This window comes from Hyperolius riggenbachi, chromosome 4 (genome assembly GCF_040937935.1).
Source record: "Hyperolius riggenbachi isolate aHypRig1 chromosome 4, aHypRig1.pri, whole genome shotgun sequence".
Taxonomy (NCBI): domain Eukaryota; kingdom Metazoa; phylum Chordata; class Amphibia; order Anura; family Hyperoliidae; genus Hyperolius; species Hyperolius riggenbachi.
Window position 1 is genome coordinate 317,763,501 of NC_090649.1, and position 26,066 is coordinate 317,789,566.

Here is a 26,066-nt window from a genome sequence, read left to right on the forward strand (position 1 = left end):
CTCAGTTCATGGGCAGGTATTTTGTGCCTTGGTTTTTCCACACGCTTCTTGCGACCCTGTTGACTATTTTGAATGAAATGCTTGATTGTTTGATGATCATGCTTCAGAAGCTTTGCAATTTTAAGAGTGCTGCATCCCTCTGCTAGATATCTCACTATTTTTTACTTTTCTGAGCCTGTCAAGTCCTTCTTTTGACCCATTTTGCCAAAGGAAAGGAAGTTGCCTAATAAATATGCACACCTGATATAGGGTGTTGATGTCATTAGACCACACCCCTTCTCATTACAGAGATGCACATCACCTAATATGCTTAATTGGTAGTAGGCTTTCGAGCCTATACAGCTTGGAGTAAGACAACATGCATAAAGAGGATGATGTGGTCAAAATACTCATTTGCCTAATAATTCTGCACTCCCTGTATATATATATATATATATATATATATATATATATATATATATACATATATATATATATATATATATATATATATATATATATATATATATATGTATTAATTTATTTGTTTATTTTTATTTTTTTTTACAAAAGATCTGTAAGAAAATAAGCTCACAAGTCTTCTATTTTCACAAGAAATTATTTGTAAGCTTACAAGTATGGTTATCATTTTCAGCAGATGCCCCCTGATTAAAAACTAATAACAGTAATCTTCTTTGCTGCTACAGCTGTGGTGTCCAGGCCCAGCCACAAATGTTTGCTATTTTTTGATATACTAAGCTACATTTACTACTGTTGTACGCACATAGCCTGATGATGTCTGCATAGTCTGATGTTCGTAAATGGAGCTCACAATTGCTTTAGATAACAGAGGTGTGTTTAGTTTTGTGCTACACAGAGCGGGCAGCTGTAACAGAATTTACTGTTATTAATCTTTAACTTGGAGGCATGTGCAGTGTGAGTTTGTTTATTTGCTCTAAATTCCAGAAGTCTACTGAGTTCATAGGTTAAGATGGAATTTCAAGAGTAACTTTACTCTTACAGTAAAGTACAGTTTTAACTTGCCTTTGAAATGCAATTAAATTCGTAAAAAGTATTAAACTGAGAATGGCCCATGTAGTAGGGTGATGGTACTTACATTCTACTGATCTTTTATTATTTTCTTGTTAATACAGTGAAGTAATCCCCTCTGCTAATCTCCAGGAAAGTCTGAAAATATCAGTAGCTACTCAAAGCTTAAATTTGATGAAGTGTCTTGCAGACAGTATGACATTATTCCCTTTTTCCCATCTTCTTCTTGCCATAAATGTTAAGGATCACCCTAGCTTGGGCTGATTTAACAAACATTTACCTTAGAATACCTTAGAAGCAACTTTTCCATATCCATGTAGGATTCATCCAAACACTGGATGGGGGCTAGGTCAGCAGGTCAGTGATCTACTTGAAAGCAGTGTATAAAAAGTTGTATGGCAGGGCGGTTCCATACACATGCGGGAGTACACACTTGCATGCGCAGTACAGAGCTGCCTGTCTTCAGATTTTCGGGGGCACTCAGGGACACAAGTGCTCCTGAAAGTGACATAATATCACCAGGGAACAGTGGGGGATCTAGAGCACAGATAGGGGACAGGGATGGCACAATAGGACTCAGAGCCTTCCTTCTTCATAGGTAAGTATTTGCCTTTTTTATTGCTACAGGTTTGCTTTAACATTGCTAACTCTGGCACATCCTTATAAACCTATAATGATTGAGCAAATAGGTAAGGGTTTAAAGGCCCATAATGAGTAATCAAAAAGAATGGTCCATCAGTTGGGACGAGAGGACCAGGGTCTTGTTGTCCAGTGTGAAGGGATCCATTTTTATTTATTTATTTTTTACGCCAGCAATTTGCACTCATTGGCTATAGTCTGGCCCCATGTTAACGCCCAATAGATATAGTAGTCAGACTAATTAATGAATCATTTGGCTAATTACAGGATATGGATACCTAGAACATTTGACAAGAAATGACTTGTATCATGTGATGATGTTTTTAATTGCCCTCTGTCACGCACATTCAACTGCAACCAATTGCATCTGAAGAAGCCGCCATCTTAAAAGCTGCTAAATGTGCGTTAGGCCAATTTACTGTGCATTAAATTGACATAAGGACTTTTTATTATGTATTGTCAAAATACTATGTATTTATGGAGTTCATATTTAAAGTTATGTGTTAATGATTGAATTATTCATTATGGGCCTTTAAACCCTTATCCATTTATTTTCTGATCTGCATATTGTATATTTGAGGGGTGGTCACCCTGGATACTTTTTATTCTCTATAATAAAACCCCTGTGTCCCTGCTTGTACTGTCTCTGTGTAGCTAGTCCACGCTTTTTGCTACTGCGCATGTGCACAGCATGGACCCAGCCTCACAGAGACAGGAGGATGGGGCCAGGGAGGGGGCAGGCGTGTGAGCAGGCGGCCGGGTGTGTGGCGGGTGTGCGTGTGGCGGGTATACGCGCGGCAGGTGCGCAGTAACATGCGGCAGGCGCCGGCGAGAAACAGACCCTAGAGCCCGTTTTTAAATGGGCTTGGGTCTACTAGTTATTTTATAATATTTGAGGTAACCACACACTCCTAGAGAATTAAAGTTCCAACAAGATTCTTTAGGTGGATGACACCACCCCTTTAAACAATGATCAACAAACAATAGTGCAGATTCTAATATTGTCTGTTGATCCTTAAAGTGAACCAGAGACGAAGCACCCTCTTGTATTTTACCATATAGATCCCTCAGCTGTCCAGATACTCAGACCCTCATTTGTATGTTTTTTTATATACATGTTTTAATGCATATCAATAAATGAAATTATTTTTATATTTTTGACTCATTGAGTTTTGACCTGGGTGCAGATAGGTTCTGCTTTTTTTCCTAACATTAGAGAAAACACCTACCATGCTTTCTGTTTCATTCTGCACTGCACAGCTTGTTTCTTATCAGACCCGATAAAATCCCCGACTGAGCATTCAGTCTGGCTTTGCTACAATGACTCAGCTGTAATGATTCCTGAGTGGAGCCAGCAGGGGGCAGGCTTGGACTTGAAAAGACATGAGAGAACACAGACTGAGCTATAAATATTCCTGAACAAAGCCAGACTGAATGGTCAGTCAGGGATTTTATCAGGGCTGCTTAGAAGCAAGCTGTGCTGTGCAGAATGAAACAAAGCAAGGTAGGTGTTTTCTCTAATGTTCCCACTGATTTATATGGTAAAATACATGAGGGTGCTTCGTCTCTGGTTCCCTTTAAAGACCTGACTGAGGGTCACACCCAGATTGGCCCCAGAACCTACCAAAGACACACAGACAGAAAGATACTCCTGGAAGCCCCCCGCTGGCTTCAACAATCCCTGTCTCTATTCCTCAATAAAAAAAACACAGGTATTAGTCACATGAGACTGCAATATCATGCTTAAGCTATGGGGGCACTAATAAGCCTCCTGTGTATTACCCATGGTCCTACCACTAGCATTGTTAACAGCAGGAAGAGCATTGCAGATAAACATGCCATAAAACAGCAGGTATTGTCACACTACCCCTAGAATAGAAGCCAACCCTGACACAGCTGGTTGAAGAATCCAAATTAACATTACAAACATTGCTAATTTCAGTACATGCTAATAAACCAGATTGAGGACCACACCCAGATTAGGCACCATAATCAACCAAACACCTCTGTCTACCACATTTGCCTCATTTAATAACATACCCTCACTCTCTCCATATCCATTACAAGAGTCCTCAATTTTGGGGGTCACGTTACCCACACCCTCGAACCAGAGCCATAATTCTCCTGACCATTGCACTTAAATAAGTTTTATGTTATCAGCTTAAACTCCTTCCATAACATACCCATATCACAGACACTTGCTGTCATGGACGAACCATGTAGAAACACAATCTATACGTTTTCTGATTGTGTTTCACATTCAATTCAGATTGCATGTGTAGGGGCAAAAGCCTTGGGATCTGGCTATTCCAGGGAGATGAAGCAGATTCTATTCAGCAAACCATGTGGCATGTTTGTTCTGGGACATAACCTTCCCCCAGCTGACAACTAGGTGTGAAATTCTAGCTGAAGGAATCTCCCTTTGGCAGGCCACTAACAACCAATTGGCAAATCAACCATTTGGCTTGTTACTGTCATAAAGGGCTTCTAACCCCAGCAGGAGACTAGACAGACAGGCACCACTATGGCCATATCTACAATCACTGTATTGCACGAATTTTGCCTTTTGTAAGAGATGCCGTACTTAAGCTAATTATGAAAATTATATCATGTGATTGCTAACGTCCCGCTGGACATTTTGGTACCCCTTTTAAGGAGTTGGAAAAGCCACAATCCGGTTATTAAACTTCTCAGTAACAGAATATCCTACAATATTCATCTCTAGTATCAATGTGATCTGTATTCTCTGGAGATTGTGGATTTGCTATTATTATAGTGTGCGATGAACATGGTCTGAGATATGAAAATGTCATATATTTTGGACTTAAGATTCCCGCCAAAAATAAAATACCACCCAAACCCCAACCCAGCGGCTGGCTCTGAGATCTACCCTCAGAGCAGATCTGTATAACAGAAACAAAGCATTTTCAGCAAACAGTTCTCCACTTTACCATTATATAAGGATTGCAAGCAGCTAGCACGAGAACCCAGGCTAACTGCCATTTTGACAGACCTTTATTCTGAAAAAAGGGAATTTTCTTGAACTTCCACACAAAAGGACATCTTATCTCCAAACCTTAACCATTTATTTACTTTTGTTTTTCCCTTTTTATTTTATCTGGACTTCATGGACTGGTCTTCATAATTCTTATTTTTAATAATTTTCTGTATATATTTGTATATATTAATTATTGATATTGCATTTCTAATAAAAGACTTCAAGTCATTTTCTCAGTTGCATACCTGCTTTAAGCCACACAGACGTAATCCTAGACTTTCTGAAGATTTTCTACCTGAATGTATATTGTTTAGCCAGAGCAGAGTGTTTAAAGTGGATCCGAGATAAACTTTTACTCATTGCATAATTGTGTCCCTTTCCTATAGTTTATAGGGCATTCCTCAAGCCAAACACTTTTTGTTTTTGTTTTTATACTTTAATTCCCTATAAACTAAACAAGCCTCGCCCACAGCTTTTCAGAGTGCCATGGCATTTTCAGAAAATAGCAAGGGCTTACAGGAGCTCAGTCTGGGAAGGAGGAGGGAGAGGTGTTACTAGCCATTGATTTCAGAGGCAGAGGGGAGGAGGGAGGAAGAGAGGGGGCTGAATTTACACACAAGAAAACTGATAGCATCTCCAGCCCTTAGGGCCCTTTTCCACTATGAAACGCAATCGCGATCGCAATCGCGTTTCAATTTCCACCATGCGATTGCGATTGCGATTGAGCTACTATACTCATTATAGTCCAGCTCAATCGCATACAAAACGCGGCAGGACGACGATTGTGCTTTGACCAAAATCGCATCGCAATCGGATCGCACTAATGGAAATTGCTGCTGCAGTTTCCATTACTTTAATGTACCTTGCGATTTGCGATCAGAAGAAAATCGCAAATCGCAGGCTAGTGGAAAAAGGCCCTTAGCCTGTGACAATATGACAAAAAGAACATGGCTGCCCTCATTGTATCACAGGAATAAATAATACACTTGCACTTTTTAAACTTTTGCAGCTACAAATGCTGTGTAAACTATGTAAAATTTAGATAAGATATATAGACAAGTTACTTGTTATAGTTAGTTTTTCATCTCGGATCCGCTTTAACAATTCTCATTCACAGGTTTAGAATAGTCAGTAAGGCCTCTGTCCTTTACAGAGGTGGTGGCAGCCCTGTACCCGAAATATTGTGCCGCTAAGTGTTTGTGTCGCTCACACGCTTCCTACTAGTCTGTCTGCTGCCCAATTCCAGCGGTTTTAGCACATCCATTGCCACCACGAGGTTGGATAGTCTGTGTGTTGAAATAGATTGGAAGGCATTGAGCGGTCCGGCCACTAAGGGGGGTGTGACACTGACTCTTCTTATTTACTTATTATGAAAAAAAATGATTAAAAACTCAGAAAAAATTGCTTGGGTCTGTACATCAAGTAACTGACAATCTACCACACACTATACAATTTTCATAAAAATTGTTCAGAAAAATCCAACACTTCGAATCTTCTTTTGTCGTATAAAAATGGGAAATTTGATCAGATTTCTCAAACAAAAGGAAAAAAGCTTTCAATTTTTCAGGACAACCATTCGTAATTATTGAATTGGTGTAAAATTGGATAATTTAATTGTATAGTGTGTGGCCATAGTGTACAATGTCACCCAATCACCTTGCTAATCAGCTTGCTGTTATAGTTTATCAACATTATTATCTGACTCTGCAGCCAATCGGCTTGCATGAAAATTGGACTAGCTGTCTGACAATTTACTCTTTCCAACAGTTACTGCAGGGTGGCCTCTTGAACACACTCATAGTGGCTACAGCCCTCGGGGACAGGAGAAAAGTGCTATACAAATTTTAGGATCACTATTACTATTATGCTCACAAGAAAAGCTGAATATATATATATATATATATATATATATATATATATATATATATATATATATATATATATATATATATATATATATACAGTATATATAAAAAATCGGGTGTATGTATGTGCCGCGATCACTCGAAAACGCCTTGACCGATTTGAACCAAACTTGGTATACAGATCCCTTACTACCTGGGATGATATGGTCTGGGGGTCTCGTATCCCCCCTACACACCTGGGCGAGCTACAAACAGCAAATCAGATTCCACCCATTCATGTCAATGGAAAAAATTTAAAAGGCTGCAATTTCTCACAGTAATCAAGCCAGAGTCCCTACACTTGGCACAGTTGGTTACTTGGTGACTGAGGTTACAAATCCAGGAAAAGTGGGTGGAGCATAAAACAGCCAATCAAAATTCAGCCATTTATTTTCAATGGGGAAATGTAAACTGCAGCCATTCTTACACTGTTAATCGCAGAGTTTTCAAACTTGGTACACTTGGTCACTGGATGAATGAGATTAAGATTCTGAAAAGTGGGTGGAGCCTACAACAGCTAATCAAAATTCACCTATTGATTTTCAAGGGGAATATTTAAACTGCTGCCATTTTTACACTGTTAATGGCAGAGGCTTCAAACTTGCTACAGTCGGTCATTGGGTGACTGAGGTCCAAATTCAGTAAACGGGTGGCGTCACGAACAGCCAACCAGATGTCCTTGGTGGATATACTGCTTTCATTCACACATTTTTGATGCCAGAACCCTGAAAGCTCACAAACTTGGTCATTGAGTAACTGTGTGTCAAGGTTACAAAAAGTGGGTGGAGCCAAAACAAATTTCACTAGGAAAATATAAACTGCAGCCATTCTCACACTGTTAATGCCAGGGTTCTCAAACTTTGCACATTTGGACTTGGTCACTCAGTGTTTGTGTGGTAGAGTTAGAGAAAGTGGGTGGAGTCAACACCAGCCAAATACATACCCGGGCAATGCCGGGTCATCGGCTAGCAGGAGTGTTGCTAGCCCCAAAGATCAGTGGCACGTGCCCTGGATCTATTCAGGGGTGCCCCGGATGTCCCCCAGGCAGAGTCAGCTGTGGTGCCTCAATGGCAAGCATGCTGAGAGCTGTGGTGCATCAGTAAGGAATCCAGAAGCCAGGTAACTATGCTTAAATGACGCTACCTATTTATGTGATATGCTGCATTTTTTTGTATTAATGGAGAGGGTCAGGCCTACTTAGACCACTGTTAAGTTCATGTAAATTTGGCTCCACCCATCACCACAACCACATTCTGGTGCGTGACCAAACCCATTTTCTGGCTGGAGTGCCCAAAAGTGCTCCACTATGCCACTGCCTGGAGGCAGATCACTTCAGGCCGAGCGACCGGCCAAAAGCACTGTTCTTCACACTTACACCGCCGACAAGTGACATTACTCCTGTCCCCCTCCTCCACATAGGAACAGAACACGCCGCTAGCTTGTGGGCTAGCTAAGCATCTGTTAGTCTCAGCTCTGCAATGTTGCCAGAGAGAGCATCTAGCACAGGCTTTCTCAACGAGGGTTCCTCAAGTACTCTGCAAGGGTTCTGTGGCATTCTTCCCCATTGTGGGGTGAGCACACTATAATAGGGGGTAATCTAAAAAGAAGCAATAAATTCAAACAAACAAACACAGAACATTTATATTGCGCTTTTCTCCTGGCGGACTCAAAGCGCCAGAGCTGCAGCCACTAGGACGCGCTCTATAGGCAGTAGCAGTGTTAGGGAGTCTTGCCCAAGGTCTCCTACTGAATAGGTGCTGGCTTACTGAACAGGCAGAGCCGAGATTTGAACCCAGGTCTCCTGTGTCAGAGGCAGAGCCCTTAACCATTACACTATCCAGCCACCACCAATTCAGAATAATAATGAGCACATTAATAGAAAGCACTAGAATAAGGAGACAAAATGAAGGGCACTGTAAAAGGGGATATTGACGTAAATAGCTACACCAGCTTTTAAAGACCATGCCTCCTGCAAAACAAATTCAGGGATTCCTTGAGATCCAAAAATTAATTGCAGGGGTTCCTTGAGATCCAAAAAGTATTAGCAAGGTTCCTCCAGGGTAAAAAGGTTGAGAAAAGCTTCTAGCAAGTGTACAGGCCTTTAGGTTTCTGCAATATGAGGTTAAAAACTAATGTTTTCCTCATATTGGTCACTTATCTAGTTTACCACCTTACACCACTACACAGCAAAAATCTATTTCCATGGGATAATAATTCCAATGGAATTACTAACTGATACCTTTGCAATGCTTAATGCAATACAGCCATCAGATCATCCAACCCCAAACACCCATTCTTAACCCTCTACCTACCCCCCTTCCAAACCTTTCTATTATGCTTATTTTACATAAAAACGTCCTCAAGTCAATGTTCCATCCAAAACAAAATCAGTCTTACCTTTATTTTGACCACATTTCCCTTTACTTTTGAGGAATCTAACCATTAACCATAAAGCGGCTTGATCACATAGAATAGAATATTCTTCTTAACCTGTCCTGTTCTCCAGAAATGAACCTCTCCCACCATCATCCACATTCTTCACCAGCCCACCTATCTCACAGTCTCTGGTATCTGTCTGCCCTACCATTTCCTGTACTTCACTTCCTGAGTAGTCACATTTACAGCTCATCCCTACTCATAATCGAAAAATAATCTTCCTCAGTGTCTGCTTACCTCATGGTAGTACATAAAAAGTGATAAAACAACTACTGTATATCTGTCAGGAGAAAGGACAGAGTGGTGCTATTACCCATTATCCTACTTAAGGGTTGCATTCTACAAGGTGGTAAAATCAATGCATTGATAGCTGAAGGGTGCCATCAAATAGCAGTCATGAAGCAAATATAGGAAAGCAATAATACTGCACACCACCTCCTATTCATCTCTGCTTTATAAATAAGAGTTTACAACAAAAAAAGAAAAGCAGCTTTAAATCAGAGATATGTTGCCAGTTTAACATGGTTTTATAAATAGGCACCTGAAAGGATATTTACAAAATGAAATAAGACAACTTTCCCCTAAAAAATCAAGATATGAAGTCATTTTATAAACATGAAGGTGAGTAATCAGGCTACATAGTCATACAATGCAGAGCATTAATAGTCACCACGTACTGCTATGAAAGGTTGGCTGATTTCTGCCTCTTTGAATGCCACAACTGCACGCTATATACTGCTGTGCGGCTGTACAGCAAGGTAAATGTTTTCTGGATGATTCATATAATCCGAAGGGCTCTAATGCTACAATCCTTCAGAGTGGGAGAAGTTGTGCCCTATGCTGCATGCAAATGTTCAACACTTTGTACAGTTTTTGCAAGCAAATTAAGGTCAAGCACATTTTCACAGCATGTTGTCTTATTTTCTTGGTGATCTCAAAGGAACAAACTAACGCAGACCTTTACATCTGCCACTGTGGATGGTTTATAATTAAATTCTGTTTACAAAAAGTGTTCAGAGGATTGAATGCAGAGTTAGCTATCAAAAAAAGTACCTTTAAGTTCAAATATATTAAATAAAAATCTTAAAGCTCTCTGTTAATGAGAAATAATAGTGTTTGGCATGAAGTAAGACAGGTGCAGGTTAATGTGTGTCCTCGCGCTTTTCCATCTGCAAGAAGAACATAATTCTCGGTTTATTTTTACTAATTTTTATTTCATTTGATTAATCCTCCATTTGTTGGGTGTGCTTTTGGTCAGCTTGTAAGCTGAATATTGGATAGCAGTCAGCTCCCTATGTGGACAGGGCTTAGGCTCCCTGTGACATCACATCTTGGCTCTATCCAGAAATGTATTAAGATGAAATGGGGACCTGGGCAAGATAGCAGTTTTGGCCCACAGCTGGTGGTCACCTGGCTATTTTTACTAAGATTTGGTGGGGGCTTGCATCCAACAATCCCCTAGAGTCTCTCCAGGCCCTGGGCAACTGCCTACAATTGCCTTGTGGATGATCACTGTTATGTCACATCAGTAGCGTAGCTAAGGAGCTATGGACCCCGATGCAAATTTTACAGTGGGGCCCCCAAGCACTCTATACATAACAATTGATACGGTGCACCAAAACCTGACAATGGCAATTACAGTGTCAGAGGTGCAAAAAAGGGATGGGGAACAGTTTGTTAATGATTACCACTATTCAAAGTATCTATAGAAGTGATTATTATGAGCACAGGACCAATAGAGAGCTAATATTGTAGTTGAGGGAGGGCCCTTTGGGGCCCCTCTGGCCCAAGGGCCCCAATGCGATTGCAACCTCTGCAACCTATTGCTATGCCCCTGTGTCACGTTGTATTCCCTAGGATTGAACAGTATGTATTTTCACCGATCATTTCTGTGTAAGCCTCCATCAGGCGGAACTGTAATTAGAGGGCACAGCCCTGTTTGCTTGGCCAGCCATTTACCTTGGCACATGAAGAAGTCCTATAAAAAAAATTGTGACATTTATGGTGGGCCTATTGCTACCTCAGATGGTTTGATACAGTATAATCCCGTTATAGTAAACTCCAAGATACCGGGAAAAGTGGTTTACTATATCAGAAATTGTCTTCAAAATGGCCCAAAGAAGAAACTCTGTCCTCCTATTGGAGGTACCGTACAAGTACTTGCACATTTGGTGGACTACATGGTTAAGTATACCTTAGGGCTGCATAGGCAGGCTGGACATATTGCTAGTACAGTATTCAGAGCTCCTTAAAAATTGCAGCTGTTTCTGAATAGAGGCAGCCACTCGCTTCCTGTGAGTAGCTCCGATACCTCAGCGGTCGGGACTTGCAGCATATGCCTCGCAGCACCAACCTGAAGAGAGCAGCCGACCATGTGTTTCACACTGACATATGATGCATGCACCACTCACTTTTTACTATATCTAGAGTCAGCATCATGTAGGGGCCAAAAAACAGGTTTATTATAACCGAAGTTTTATTATATCCAGGTTTACTATACCAGGTGTTGCTCCCATAGACTTATAATGGAGATTGGCTGGGACCTGGGGAGGTAGTTTACTATACCCGAGTTTATTATAACGAGATTATACTGTGTAACAGAAGATATTGAAAAAAAAATGTAATTAAAGCACACATGAAGTGACATGTGACATGGTGAGATAAACATAGGCACATATAGTACTAGCTCTATTAAAAAAATTTTTTTTCCTGAAGTCCCTTTCTGTTTTCCAGTATAGCAAGTGTTACATACAGTAGTTAGCTTGGTTGAAAAAAAGACATCCTTCCATCAAGTCCAACCAGAAATGTTACAAATCTACAGTTGTCATCTTTGCAATGTTACAGATTGCCCAGCAAGCTCATAGTGAACCAGAACTCCTAGGAGTGTGTAAGGTGCTAAAAAGGACCCGAAAGCCTCCTTACTAAAATTATATATAAAACAGAAATTTGCCTTCTTAAAACAGAACGTATTTGTGATTATTCATGTTGAAGTGGGCATTTGAGGTGTCCCACAGTGCATGACTGTTGAATATGAAAAGCATTCCTTTGTTGTTCCTGATAGCTAAACACACCTCCAGGACCACTGGAATGCAATGATGTGTCGGCTTGTTAATATTACAGAGCCAAACGAATCCAACATGCATACAGACTGTATCGGATGGTTGATCCTCACCAGTGCATGGCATAAAATAATGTGGCTCTATGGGGTAGGACTTGAAACACTCAGAGTTACAGTTTGGCCAGCAAGCTCATGGTGAACCAGAACTCCTAGGAGTGTGTAAGGGGCTGAACGGGATCGAAAGGCCTCCTTACTAAAATCCAATGTAAAACAGAATTTTCCTTCTTAAAAAAATAAGGTATTTGTGATTATTCCGGTTGGAGTGATACGTTGTCATATTTGAATAGGTTGTTAGTGTAACTGATCTGATGACCTGTCTAAACTCCACTTTGTATTATAAGAGTCTCATATAAAGTGAGGAATGTAGGCATACCGCATTAGGTTATCTTATTTACATATATCAGTCCTATAAACTGATCTCAGCGAAGTAAATGGTGCCAAGGGCTGCTAAGACTTTACTGTCTGCAGTGTGCAGTATATTATACAAAGAGAATGATCAGTACATCAAGCAGTTCTACTGCCATGGCTACAAAGAAGTGAATGCTATATTTCCTGGCAAATTTAATGAAACATGGTTAGCTGCAAATTAAAATGCCATTTTTAAAATGGATGTAAAGGAAGTAGACTTTCACTTCAAGGGTCTTATCTTAAGGTTCAACAGTCTATAAAATGTTATGTGCCAAAGGAAATTGGGCCATCATGCCCCTATATTACCACAGGAAGGAATCCTCTTGACCCCCAGGGAGAGTGGGAACTTCCATTTTTCTTGGAAATCCCCTTTAAGCATTGTTATGTTTTGTTTACTATGCTATATTGTGTTCCTAATTCAGAGATTTCTCATCCTGCTTCAGGAAACAGTGGCAATAATCATAGGCAAGTGTTTCCTGTTTAGATCCAGCTTCCTCACAGCACATTCATTTATTTAGCAAAACATCTGCATGTGAAATAGGGAAAAGTTCACGACTGTGCAGGTGTCCAGCAATGTTTATTTCTACTGCAGCTATATGACATATCAGTTTATTGAGTCATTTAAAATACTGTAACACACCAACTGTACATGCATTTCAGCAAACTAGGCAATGTGGAGTAGCAGTGACTACTTACTATCTACATCATGCTATTTATCAGTAATCTTTCTGTGGGACAGCTGTGAATCATGCAGGAACTCTTGAAATTTGATTTAGCACCAAAGACTCCCTTTGTGTCTCTAAAGAGAACCTCTCACCTAGAGCTACCTCTCAGCTAGAGATACACTCTGAGGAATTTTAAAATATTTTAGTTGATAACTGTTGAAGGATGAAAAAAAAATAATTATAAATGTTATTTCTATTCACTGCCCACTCAAGACAAAAAAATCCATTTTCTTTTAAAGCAGACCTTTCACAAATCAGGGCAATCTAAACTTATTGTATGGGGAACTAATGCAAAGAGAGGAAACACATCATTTAAAGAGACATTGAAGGGAAAAAATGTTTTTTATTATATAATGATTTATATGTGTAGTACAGCTAAGAAATAAAATATTAGGAACAGAGATATATAAGTCTAATATTGTTTCCAGTACAGGAAGAGTTAAGAAACTCCAGTTGTTATCTATGCAAAAAAGCCATTGAGCTCCACAACTTTCAAAGTCGCAGAGAGCTGTGTCTTCTGAAGCTTATTATCTCAAATGTCAGTCATTGTATTGTTTTTTCTTCTGCACGGGACAGGTCAAAAGTTTACTCGGCTGCTCTGTGAAATCATTTAGAATGCTGAGTAGTGTGTAAACTGCAAATATTAGAGAATGATGCAATGTTATAAAAAACACTATATAACTGAAAATAAAAATATGAGAATATTTTCTTTGCTACTAATGTTCTAGTAATTATCCGTACTACACAACCAATTCATTATATCATAATTTTTTTTTTTCGCTTTAGTTTCTCTTTAAAGAAAGGACACGATACAAGAGAGGACACAAAATACAGGACAATTAAACACACAACATAGGAGGAAAGGATACATAACACAGGAGGAGAAGACACACAGCTCAGGAGGAGAGGATGCATTGCACAGGAGAAGAAGACATACAATACAGGAGGAAAGACACAAAACTCAGGAGGAGAGAACACAAAACACAGGAGGAGAAGACATACAACGCAGCAGGAGAGGACAGATAATACGGTAAAAGAAAAGAGGATACAAAACACAAGAAGAGAGGACAGACAACACAGGAGGAGAGGATACAAGACAAAAGAGGATAAGACACACAATAAAGGAAGAGAAAAGAAGGAAGAAAAGACACAAAGCACAGGAGGAGAAAACATATAATACAATAAATGACAAACAACACAGGAAGAGATCAACATCATAGAAGAGAGAACACAACCCAAATGGAGACATACATTGATCTGCTTTACCTTGCTTTGTTTTAAATGCACATGTAACTAGAGAATTAGACATTTCTTATAGCACTAGGATATCAGAAATCAAGAACTAGAACTTTATAGGTATTATTTAAGCTTTATGGCAGAGCTTCATAGTCTAAGCCTCATACATATTCACGGTCTATTCGAGGGTTGTAAAGTTTGTGGCAAGTCGCACTCGCAATTAGTGTAGAGTGACATGGAAATGGCATAGAAGACTTATATTTCATATCAGATTATTATTTTCAAGATTGTGAAATCCCTGTAAATTCGAGATACAATCTGAAAAAATATAGAACCAACAGGAGAAGACTGTAACTGACAGTTTCTAGTGTTCTTTACACCTCAGGCCAGTGATGTTTTGAGAATCTGAAAACTACAGCCACAATTCACTAAGCGTATCTCCTGTCTTTAATGTCGATTCTGAACGGTGTTTACTTTAATCTACGTGGTAATACATCATTTAGTATCCACTAAGCAATTCACTTAATGCAATCCTTAAAATAAAGATTCTGTCCATATGTTAGGGAGTGATTCCTAAAGTTAACCCTAAGACAGGGGAGGTTCCTAACCTTAAGACTCCCCTGGTGGTGCCTAACCCTAACCCCCCCCCCCCCTCCCCGGTGGTGCCTAACCCTAAGACTCCCCTTGGTGGTGTTTAACCCTAAGACCACCTCCTTGTGATGCCTAAACCTAAACCCTCCCTCCCCCCCAGCTGGTGCCTAACTTAAATCCCCCATGGTGGTGCCCAATCTTCACTGCATTTCAAGTCAAACATATATGTTATTTTGAACTAATATAATTGAATTAACAGTTGGCTGATGGTGTAATGGTTAAGGGCTCTGCCTCTGACACAGGAGACCAGGGTTCGAATCTCGGCTCTGCCTGTTCAGTAAGCCAGCACTAATTCAGTAGGAGACCTTTGGCAAGTCTCCCTTACACTGCTACTGCCAATAGAGCGCGCCCTAGTGGCTGCTGCTCTGCTCTGGCGCTTTGAGTCTGCAAGGAGAAAAGCGCAATATAAATGTTATTTGTCTTGTCTTGATTTAACCAAATTAACTGATATAGCCAAATTTAGTCACCTGCTGAGCTGATATAACTAATCTTGTAGCTGCATTTATATAGCCGAAAAAATCACGGCTATATCTAGCACCCTTTTATAGCTGTAGAAAAATCTCGGCTATATCCAGCGCCTTTTTTTAGCCGAAAAAAATATCAGCGATAAAAGGGTGCCTTTTTATAGCCAAAAAATCTTGGTTATAAACAGTTACCTTTTATAGCTGAAAAAAATCGTAGTTATAAAAGGATGTCTTTTTTATAGCTGGAAAAAAAATTAGGTGCCCTTTTCACTACCTTATAGCAGAGATTCAAAACAAATAACATTGAAGCACCTTTTTTACACAGATGGCTCAGGCGCCCTTCTCCGCTGATATCCTTATGGCTAGACCCAACCACATATTCACTGATCTATTCATTGCCAGGTTAAAATCCATTTTAACTAGCATCTCTCACGGGTTGAGTGCCCTTTCAGGGGCCAACTGGGAAAAGTGACCCACTGCCTCCACAAACTTAGGGTCCATGGTGGCATTCAACTGCTGTTCGACTGCCTTATTTGCATAAATAACAGCACTGTCTTTAACCTGTGTAATGCCAGAAAGTTAGACTAGTTTACCAACATTCTTCTTTTAGAATTACTGTGGAAATAATAGTGAAACAGAGTGTTGTGGTGAGCAAGTAGTTTACAAGTGGCGATCAGAAAGCCTATTGACTTGCACTGAAATGACCAATGTCAATGAAATGCCATAAATGTCTAAACTGACTACTCTCCACTCTTTACTAAGCTGTCCACCACTATCAAAGAAACAAAAGGAGTCTTACTCAAACCCCTCCCCATTTTTTAAATACAATTAAATCACATTATCCTATGTGATTTACCTTCACTAATCAATCTGAACGATGTTGTGTCTCCATGCTCTGAATGCATAAATCGATTCAGAGTCAAATGACATGTGAACAGTAGCCGATTCATGCGCAATCGACCGATATCTTGCATCCTGCTTGATCGACTAAGCTGGTCGATTCAACATGAAATCAGCCACTTTTCATCGATTGGGCTTACTGGAACACACTCGATTCTCTCTCGATTCAATAAAATAATTGAATTGAATGGTCGATAGTACAGCAAAATCACTAGATGTATGGGCACCTTTACTCAGATCAGATCTCTTCTCCTCATCCTTTGCCTGTGGGGGTACCTCAAGACTCTGTCCTTGGCCCCCTCCTCTTTTCCATCTACATGCACGGTCTTGGCAACTAAATCAACTTGGGTTTCAATACCACCAATATGCAGATGATACACAACTGCATCTCTTGGCCTCAGACCTTAACTCCCTCCTCACACAAGTTCCTGCCTGCTTGTCTGCTATATCCTCCATTATGTCCTCTCACTTCTTACAACTTACTGAGTAAAACAGAACTAATCATTTTTCCACTGTCTCTGTCCACCACTCTGCCTGAAATAAATGTTAATAATAACACTCGCATAACTTCAGTTCCCAAAGCATGGTGCTTAGGGATAATATTTTACTCCTCTCTCTTGTCTATTCCTCACATTCACTCACTAAGCAGCCCCTGTCATCTCCAATTCTAAAACATATCTTGCATCCAACCTTTTCTCACTCAAGACACAACTAAAATGTCAATACATGCTCTTATAATATCTTGTCTGGACTATTGTAACATACTATTTTGTGCACTACCAACTAACAGACTTGCACCGCTCCAATCTGAACTCAGCTGCTTGTCTAATTCAACTTTTTCTTGATCTTCCTCTGCTGCCCCTCTCTGTCATTCTCTTATTTGGCTACCAATTAACCAGAGGATCCAGTTCAAACTCTTAACCCTAACCTACAAAGCTCTCCACAATCTCTCTCCCCTGTACATCTCCTCACTAGTTTACAGATACCGACCCAATCGTAATCTCAGATCTGTGAATCACCTGCTATTGTCCTCTAGAATTACCCCTTCATGTATACAAGATTTCGCACATGCTTCACCCCTCCTCTGGAATGCCGTCCCACAACACATCCCTCACTCTCCAACCTTAGTTACCTTTAAAGTGTACCAGAGACAATTTAAACTAAAATTTTTATACATACCTGGGGCTTCCTCCAGCCCCATGCGCACAGATCACTCTCACGCCGCCATCTTCAGTCTTCTTCCTTTTCAGAGCGATTCTGGAGCAATCGTAGTACAGTGCGTATAAAGCACTGACCATGATCGCCCTGAAAAAGCGGAAGTGTCCAGTGATTTTTACCGTGCTAATCCATTTTGCGCTTTTAGATGTGAACGGGCCTAAAGTGCAAGTACCAGTGATAATGGGCCTGATGCACCAACTAGCAGTAATATTGCTGTGCACAGGCAGCCGACTCCAATTTTACTGTTACTAATGCTGGGAGACCCATTAGCACCGGGACGTTACCGTGGTAATGTGCTTATTGCTATGGTAATAATGCATGTTATGCCATGTGTTACCATAACAATGTGTGCATTGACCCAGTAATGCATGAGGACTAATGAGTAAATGTGTGGTGCTTCCCCATGATTGATAACGGTAAAAAAGCTATGCACTGTCTCTTCTGTGGGAAAAAGAACTGCCAGTACAAACTACAGTTGAGGTCTCTATAGAATACCAAATCTCAGTGAATATTTGTAAATCACCAAAGCTCAGTGTATTTGTATAAACTACCAAATTGACGTGAATCTCAGTAGAGAACCAAATCTTAGCGAATCTTTGTAGAATATAAAATCTCAGTGCATCTCTGCAAATCTCTAAAGAGTACCAAATCTCAGTGAATCTCTGTAGCATACCAAATCTCAGTGAATCTTTGCAGAGCACCAAATTTCAGTGAATCTCTATAGCGTACCAAATCTCTGTGAATTTTAGTAGAGTACCAAATCTCAGAGAATCTCTGCAGAGTACCAAATATCAGTGTATCTCAGGAGAATGCCAAATCTCTGTTAATCTCAGTAGAGTACCAAATCTTGCATAATCTCTGCAGCATTTTGAATCTTAAGCCCCATACACACAATCAACAGCGGACTTTTATGCAGCACAATTGTTGAACAATTGTTGAACAACTTTTGTTGTGAAACAAGTTGAAACAACTAAAAAAAATGTTTTGATATTGTTCGAACAGCAGTCAATCCAACAGTTGGAATGACTTCTTATCAGTCTTATCAGCCGTTTGAACAATAGCAAAATACTTTTTTTTTGTTGTTTTCACTTGTTTCACAACAAAAGTTGTTCAACAATTGTGCTGCATAAAAGACAGTTGTTAAGCGTGTGTATGGGGCTTCAAGGAATCTTTATAAACAGACTAAAAAACTGTAGGTTCATGAGAGACAAGACCATTATGCTTTGTTGCTGCTTTTCTCCACACTCCATCATCTTCATTACAACACGTCACTAACACAAGTGTTATTTTAAACAATTTATGTTAATTAAAGGAAACCAGTGACGGGTTAATATAATAAAATATTTATACATACCTGGGGCTTCCTACAGCCCCATCCGCAGGGGCTGGAGAAGGCTGAGGATGACGGCGTGGGAGCGATCCCTGCGGATGGGGCTGGAGGAAGCTCCAGGTAGGTATAAATCTTTTATATTAACTCGTCTCTGGTACACTTTAAACAGAGTGGCTAATGGCGCCTATTAAAAGAGGCACCCATTCACATCAATACAAACCTTTTTTCTGTTAGCGCTAAATGTATAAAAAGAGCACCACATTAATATAAAACAGCTGTATTGCTTGTTATCTTTACCTTTCATTTTCACACCAACTTTATCGATTACACTAACCCATTATTTAACAAATAATCATTTCTAAAACTGTATAATAATGTCTAGAACTGTTCCCTATGCTTTCTCAGAAAAAGTCATGTACATATCAACTTTTTGCACCACAGCGAGTAGCTTCCCGGATTCTCACCTGTTACAAATTATCATTTTTCAAAAAACTCACTTAAATATATATAAAAAAATCATTTTTACATTTTGCCTCCTCAATTATATTTTTTTTTAATTCTATGTTTAACAATACCACAAATGATCATACACTAATGTATATTACACAAAATGGGGGTGGAGTCAGGCCGGGATTTACATCACAGGAGGTTATACGCACAGATGTTCTGGCAACCTAGACTTCACCCTCCATGAAGCTACAAACCCCTAGAATGCAGAGACCTGGGTGAGTAACCACTCATTTACGCTCTGCTTAGAACTCTGCATAGGGAAGGAGGAAGGGATGCACTAGGGTAGGGGAGTGAGCCACTTTTCCATCATCAGGCGCATGTAGGCACATGCCTACAGTGCCTTATAGTAAATCCGGCCCTGCGTGGGGTTAAGGTTAGTTGCCCAAGGGGGAGTTAAGGTTAGGTTCCCACCGGGGTGGGGAGTTTTAAGGTTAAGCATCACCAAGAGGGTTTAAGGATAGGCACCAACAGACCCGGTTAAGGTTAGGCACCACCGGGGGGGGGGGGGGGTTAAGGTTAGGCACCGCTGGGGTGTTCTGTGTGAGGGGGGGGAGAGTAGGGAGAGGCTAGGTCATAGTAAAATATCGGTAAAGATTACCAATATTTTACTATATGAATTAAGTAGTACAATGTCAGTAAATTAACAGATATTTTATCACTTTTCCTAGTGGCCATTTTATCTAGATTTTATCTAGACATACAAATAGAGGCTATAGTGGGGAAAAGTAGAGTATCAGTATTATAAACATTATTTTACGGCGTATCCTGGCGCCCATTTGACTAAATGATAAATTGAATATTGGCTATATCTGGCACCCTTTTTAATAGGAGCCATTATTATATGCACACGTTCTCTGGTTCCACTGGCTGCTTGCCTGTACCAGGAATGCAATTCTGACACTACAAAAGTTCAGCCTGGCAGGCAGACATTTCTTAAGATGGTAACTACCATATTTGTGAGTTCATGTTTCCATTCAAAAGTAAAGCTGCAGCTTTTACTCTACTACTATTTACATTGATGTTCATGTTCTGTTGTATAATTGTTATGAGTGAGAAGGATCTAATTTTGCTAAGGCAGATGCAAAATGCATTAGGTTAGTGTACATTAATCCTATATAAATAAAACAAGATTTGGCCATATACTGGATGGCCATATCCATGTTACACTAAAGGATTTCCAGTCTGCCCAGCCGCGAAGGCCATGTTAATGGTCGGACATGGAATCGCTGCTTCTCGGTACTATATTGTTCACTTTCACTCATTGCTATTGAAATGTCCTTTTTCTTTTCTGTCTGATATACTGTATAAGCCTTGTATAGTCTTATATTTTCTACTCACTTTTGTTATTCCTATTCATATCGCAATTGTTTTTCGAAAAATCAATCATGTTGCTGATCTACATTGTTAATTAAGATCAAACAATAAACACTTTTGTTGAAAAAAAAAAAGTAACGCTACAGCTGTAATTTTTTTTACTACAAGAAGCAGGTGAGAATCTGTTACTGAACATTTCAGGAGTGCTACTGTAAGCTAATGTGTGGCCCTTGTCATGTTAACACCAGTCGACAGGCCCTTCAACACTGGAGATGATTTGAGAGCCTTTGAACAGTTATGAACAGCGTATACAGCTCTTGTTGTTTCCTGTGATAAGGTGATGCTGGTTGCTTTTGTGTGGGCCAGTCTTTACAGTATAAAAGGAATACTCATCTGAGCATGCTTGCCAGGCAACAGGCCTATCAATCCCATACTGCCTACTAAAAGCAAATCTTTCTGTTTCTTTACAGGCAAAGGGCAATAAAAATACAGCTTTCCCACAGTGCCAATCATTGTATAAGACATGCATCATACCTTACAATAATGTAATTGTAGTGGGTACTATCCTGGTCAGTATTAGCTACTGAAACAATACTAGCAGCAATATGGTTCCGGCTAAAGCCTGGTACACACTTTTGACTTTTATTGGCCAATGATTGGCCAATTTTACCACCTCCATTTAGTATAATAGTCAATTGATTTTGAATGCTATGGGAAGATTGTGTAGGTAAACTCTCATACTACATAGAGGTGGTAAAATTAGGCAGTGATTGGCCAATCAAAATTGAAGATGTGTACCAGGCTATAGGGTGCATATACACTTCCAATCTTGATTGGCCAATTTTACCACCTCCGTGTAGTATGAAAGCTTACACGGAGTATGAAACCCAGTTGCATTTCACCCCTCCAAAATAGGTGTTAGCCCTCTGCTACTGATGCACGCAGTTCACCAGCAGAAAGGTTCATAGGAGGAGAGCGACCACCCAGCTCCAGAAGGTTCCGGGGTACCGAGCAGGAACGGTAATATTCTGCATGCGTATATGGTGGTTGCAGGACTGCAACCCATGCTTGTCAGTATAAATTACCCACAATCCCCCACTGTTTAATACACATAACGATATTGCGCTATTGATCTCCCGGTCTCCCCCTCTCTACAGACCAAAGGATTTCCACTCCCCTTTTGAAGGGATCTCCAGAGACCTGGACCAAAGCTTTAAGATACTGGTAATATGTTCAAGAAAACCTGAAGTGAGCAGGATATTTTCTTCTAAACAATACCAGGTGCCTGGCAGTCCTGCTGATCTCTTTTGCTGCAGTAGTGTCTGAATCTCACACCTCAAACAAGTGTGCTGCAAATCTTTTCATACCTTTAGTCAGAAACATCTGATACATGCTTTTTTGCGGTCTATGGCTAAAAGTATTAAAGACAATCCGAGGTGAGAGGAATATGGAGGCTGCCATATTATTTTTCCTTTTTAGACAATACCAGTTGCCTGGCTATCCTACTGATCCTGTGTCTCTAATACTCTTAGTCATAGACCCTGAACAAGCATGCAGCAGATCAGGTGCTCTGACTCAGCTGAGTCAGGTTTTTCTGGATTAGCCATATGCTTGTCCCAGGGTTTTGACTTAGACACTACTTATGCCAAAAGAACAGGGCTGCCAGACATCTGGCATTGTTTACAAGGAAATAAATATGGCAGCCTCCATATCCCTCTTACCTCGGGTTCCCTTTAAAGGGAACCTAAACTAAAAGGGATATGGACGTTTCCTTTTAAACAATACCAGTTGCTTGGCAGTCCTGCTGATCTCTTTGGCTGCAGTAGTGGCTGAATCACACACCTGAAACAAGCATGCAGCTAATCCAGTCTGACTTCACCTGATCTGCATGCTTGTTCAGGGGCTGTGGCTAACAGTATTAGAGACACAGGATCAGCAGGAGAGTCAGGCAACTGGTATTATTTTAAAAGGAAACATCCATATCCTTCTCAGTTTAGGTTCCCTTTAAGCCTGGTTCATACTATCAATAATGATTGGAAATCACTAACCAATGTTACCACCTCCATGCAGTATGAGAGCTCACCTACACAATCTGTTCACAGTATTCAATACCTGTGGACCCTCATACTACATGGAGGTGGTAACATTGTTCAGTGATTGGCCAATCATAATTTAAAGTGTGTAACAGACTCTAGAGGCAGAGGAGCAGCCAGGCAGTCATGCAATGTGCATTGTTTAAAAGGAAATATATATGGCAGCCTGCATATCCTTATCACTTTAGGTGTCCTTTAAAGTGAACCCAAGGTGAGAGTTATTAAAAGGCTGCCATATTTACTTCCTTTTAAGCAATAGTTGCCTGGTTGTCCTGCTGATCCTCTAATAATTCAGCCATATACCCTGAACAAGCATTTGGAGATCAGGTGTTTCTGACAATGTCAGAACTGAACTTATCTGCATGCATGTTTCTGGTGCATTCAGACACTACTGCAGCCAAATAGGTCAGCAGCACTGCCAGGCAACTAGTATTGTCTAAAGGGAATCTGAAGTGAAAATAAACGTATGATATAATGATTTGTATGTGTAGTACTGCTAAGAAATAAAAATTATTAGCACAGGTATGAGTCTCATATTGTTTCCAGTACAAGAAGAGAAACTTCAGTTGTTATCTATGCAAAAGAGCTTCTGTGAGCTCTGCGACTTTATAAAGTTGTGGACAGTGCTGTCTTTTGAAACACTTATCTCAACTGTCTCTCATAGTTTCTTCTTTGTTTATGGTTTTTCTGCAGAGAAAAGTTCAAAGGGTCATTAGCCTGCTCTGTGAAATCAATTAAAATGCAGAGTGTATTGTGGAAACTGCAATTATTCATGATGCAATGTTATAAAAAAAAAAAAAAGCTATATACCTGAAAAAAATATGACACTATCTTCTTTGCTACTAATGTTGTATTAATTATCTGTTTTATACAACCAATTCTTTATATCATGTTTTTTTTTGCTTCAGTGTCACTTTAAAAGGAAACAAACATGGCAGCCTCTATATCACTCTCACCCCGGGTTCATTTTAAGTAGGTAAGGGTTTTTCTCTTTAATTTTTTTTTTGTTTTTACAAAAAACATAATTTCAATTGGGGAGGAATTAGTGGACGAGTGGTTAATATATTTTAAGAAGTGAGAAGTGAAAGTGAATAACCCTGAAGTAAACCCAGGCAATATAAGGTGGGTATATTATTATTATTATTACTAATTTGATAAAGTAATCAGAGATAATCTTCTTTAAGAGCCGCATCAAGACAAAATAATTTTCGTTATTCCAGATATGCTCAAGAGAAATATATGCAAACTAGCATTGTTGTTGAGTACATCAGCAGGAAGTCCCTCCCCCAACATGCCTGCCTATTGGCGATTTAATGTTATGGCTGGCTTCACTGACCAATAGGGAAGCTGAGCTCACTTTACTTGCTTCCACAGTCGTGCTACATCTGCTCATCTCCGAAAGTACTAAAAATGTAGACACACAGCCACCTTCACCTTAGGATAGCCTCTGATTATTATTACTACCATTATTCTTATGATTAATGCCACTTATTTATAAAGTGCTAGACACCGTACATCAAATCAGTAAGGGGTGTAGATTACAAATGCCAGACTAACAAGCAGAGAAACCTGACACATGAGGTGAAAAGGATTATGGACTTTATCACCATATGCTCAGTTTATCTTGCTCAGGTTTACTTCACGGTCACTTTAAGTATTAATAACAATCACAATAGGCTTGAGTACAAACACACAGTACTATTGTATCTGCATCTGACAATGTATTACTTTCACAGTAACACATACATTTATTGGCTTACACTCTGAACATACCCAACGCCTAGTTATATTATCATATTTAACTAGGCATTTACTGTATGTCTCTTTATCAGTCTCTTATTCACTTTCACCTTCATCTAAGAACATATAATGTGACTAAATTGTAAAAACAACATGAAGCTTGTGTCATTTCATTTCCTTTAGGCAATATGGTGTCATGAAAGCAGTGCTGTTTATGTTCTGAGTATGGTCAGTTCAAAACATAAATAACATGAATACATATGAAGGTAACACAATGATGTCTTTGTAACAAGAAGCATGTGCTGGAGCAGCTATGGATCATCCTGACTCACCAGGTCAATGAAGGTGAGAAATTTCCAGCTGCCCCCATAAGTCTGGTGCGCAGGCATCTCTATGGCCTTGTAGTGACACAGCACGGACAGGTAGGAGAGCAGGATGGCAGCCCGCAACACCTGACAGGGGATAAGCGCCATAGCAGCTTGGTGGTACACTGGAGGTCAGTCAGTTAGCATCACTGAAAGGCCGCACTCCCCTCCCCTGTCTTTGTGCCATGTATGACACTTCTTATTTTACTACCTCCCTCATTTGGCGTCTGGGGAATGGGATAGATGGGAGGGGGAGTGGGGACACACGGCTGCCACTAAGCTATGCACGCTCCAGCCTAGAGGAGAGACAGACAGAGAAAGATGCAGGGGAGGAGGCAGTTGCTATGGAGACTCCACTGATTTTATAGTAAAGAAGGTATCCCCAGAATCCCTTTAGATGTGCATGCTTCCTCCTCATCATTGCTGTATATTGTGTGATGCAGGCTCATGCTGTTTAAATTGTATCAGCAGACATCACAGAAAATGAGTACAGTATTTAAATAAAATATATATGTTGAAAAAGTTGTGCACTTTCTTTGTACTCCGCTTTTGAGAATCTGGTTGCCAATTTTATAATGATTCATCATACTGTGAGCACAAGGTTTTTGCTTATTTGTAATTGTGCTGATCAGCTTTGCTGCCTGAGAATTAATTCTACTGGAAAAAAAAATGGTACTTTTTCAGATTTTTAGAATGAAATGTGGCAATCAACTGAAAAGATTGCCACTTTTGTGCTGCAATGTTAAAAAAAATTGTAAGGTGCAATTGCATTTACAATGCAATTTTGATGAGATTTTCACTGGATGCTTGGAACACAAGGAGAAAGCTCTAAAAAAAAGTGCAGCATTCAGGAATTTTGCAATCAGGCAACATCCCATCGCAATCAAATCGCATTAAAATTGCATGTAGTGGAAAACAGCCCTCACTGTAAATTAATGGCAGTGTTGTGAGCCATTTCATATATTGCCAGATAGCATTTGCAACTTTG

At 39.9% G+C, this 26,066-nt stretch overlaps 1 protein-coding gene across 3 annotated transcripts in view; it reads right to left on the reverse strand.

Annotated features, from left to right (window-relative positions):
• Window positions 1–25,365, reverse strand: part of AIG1 (androgen induced 1) — a 294,614-nt gene extending 269,249 nt beyond the window's left edge. For all 3 annotated transcript variants that reach the window (XR_011031186.1, XM_068279509.1, XM_068279510.1), the window contains exon 1: window positions 25,046–25,365. Coding sequence is in view for 2 of the 3 variants with exons in the window: in XM_068279509.1 (XP_068135610.1) it covers window positions 25,046–25,186 (141 nt within the window). In the remaining variant the exon portion in view is untranslated. The remainder of the gene's footprint in view (window positions 1–25,045) is intronic.
• Window positions 25,366–26,066: the final 701 nt, after the last annotated feature.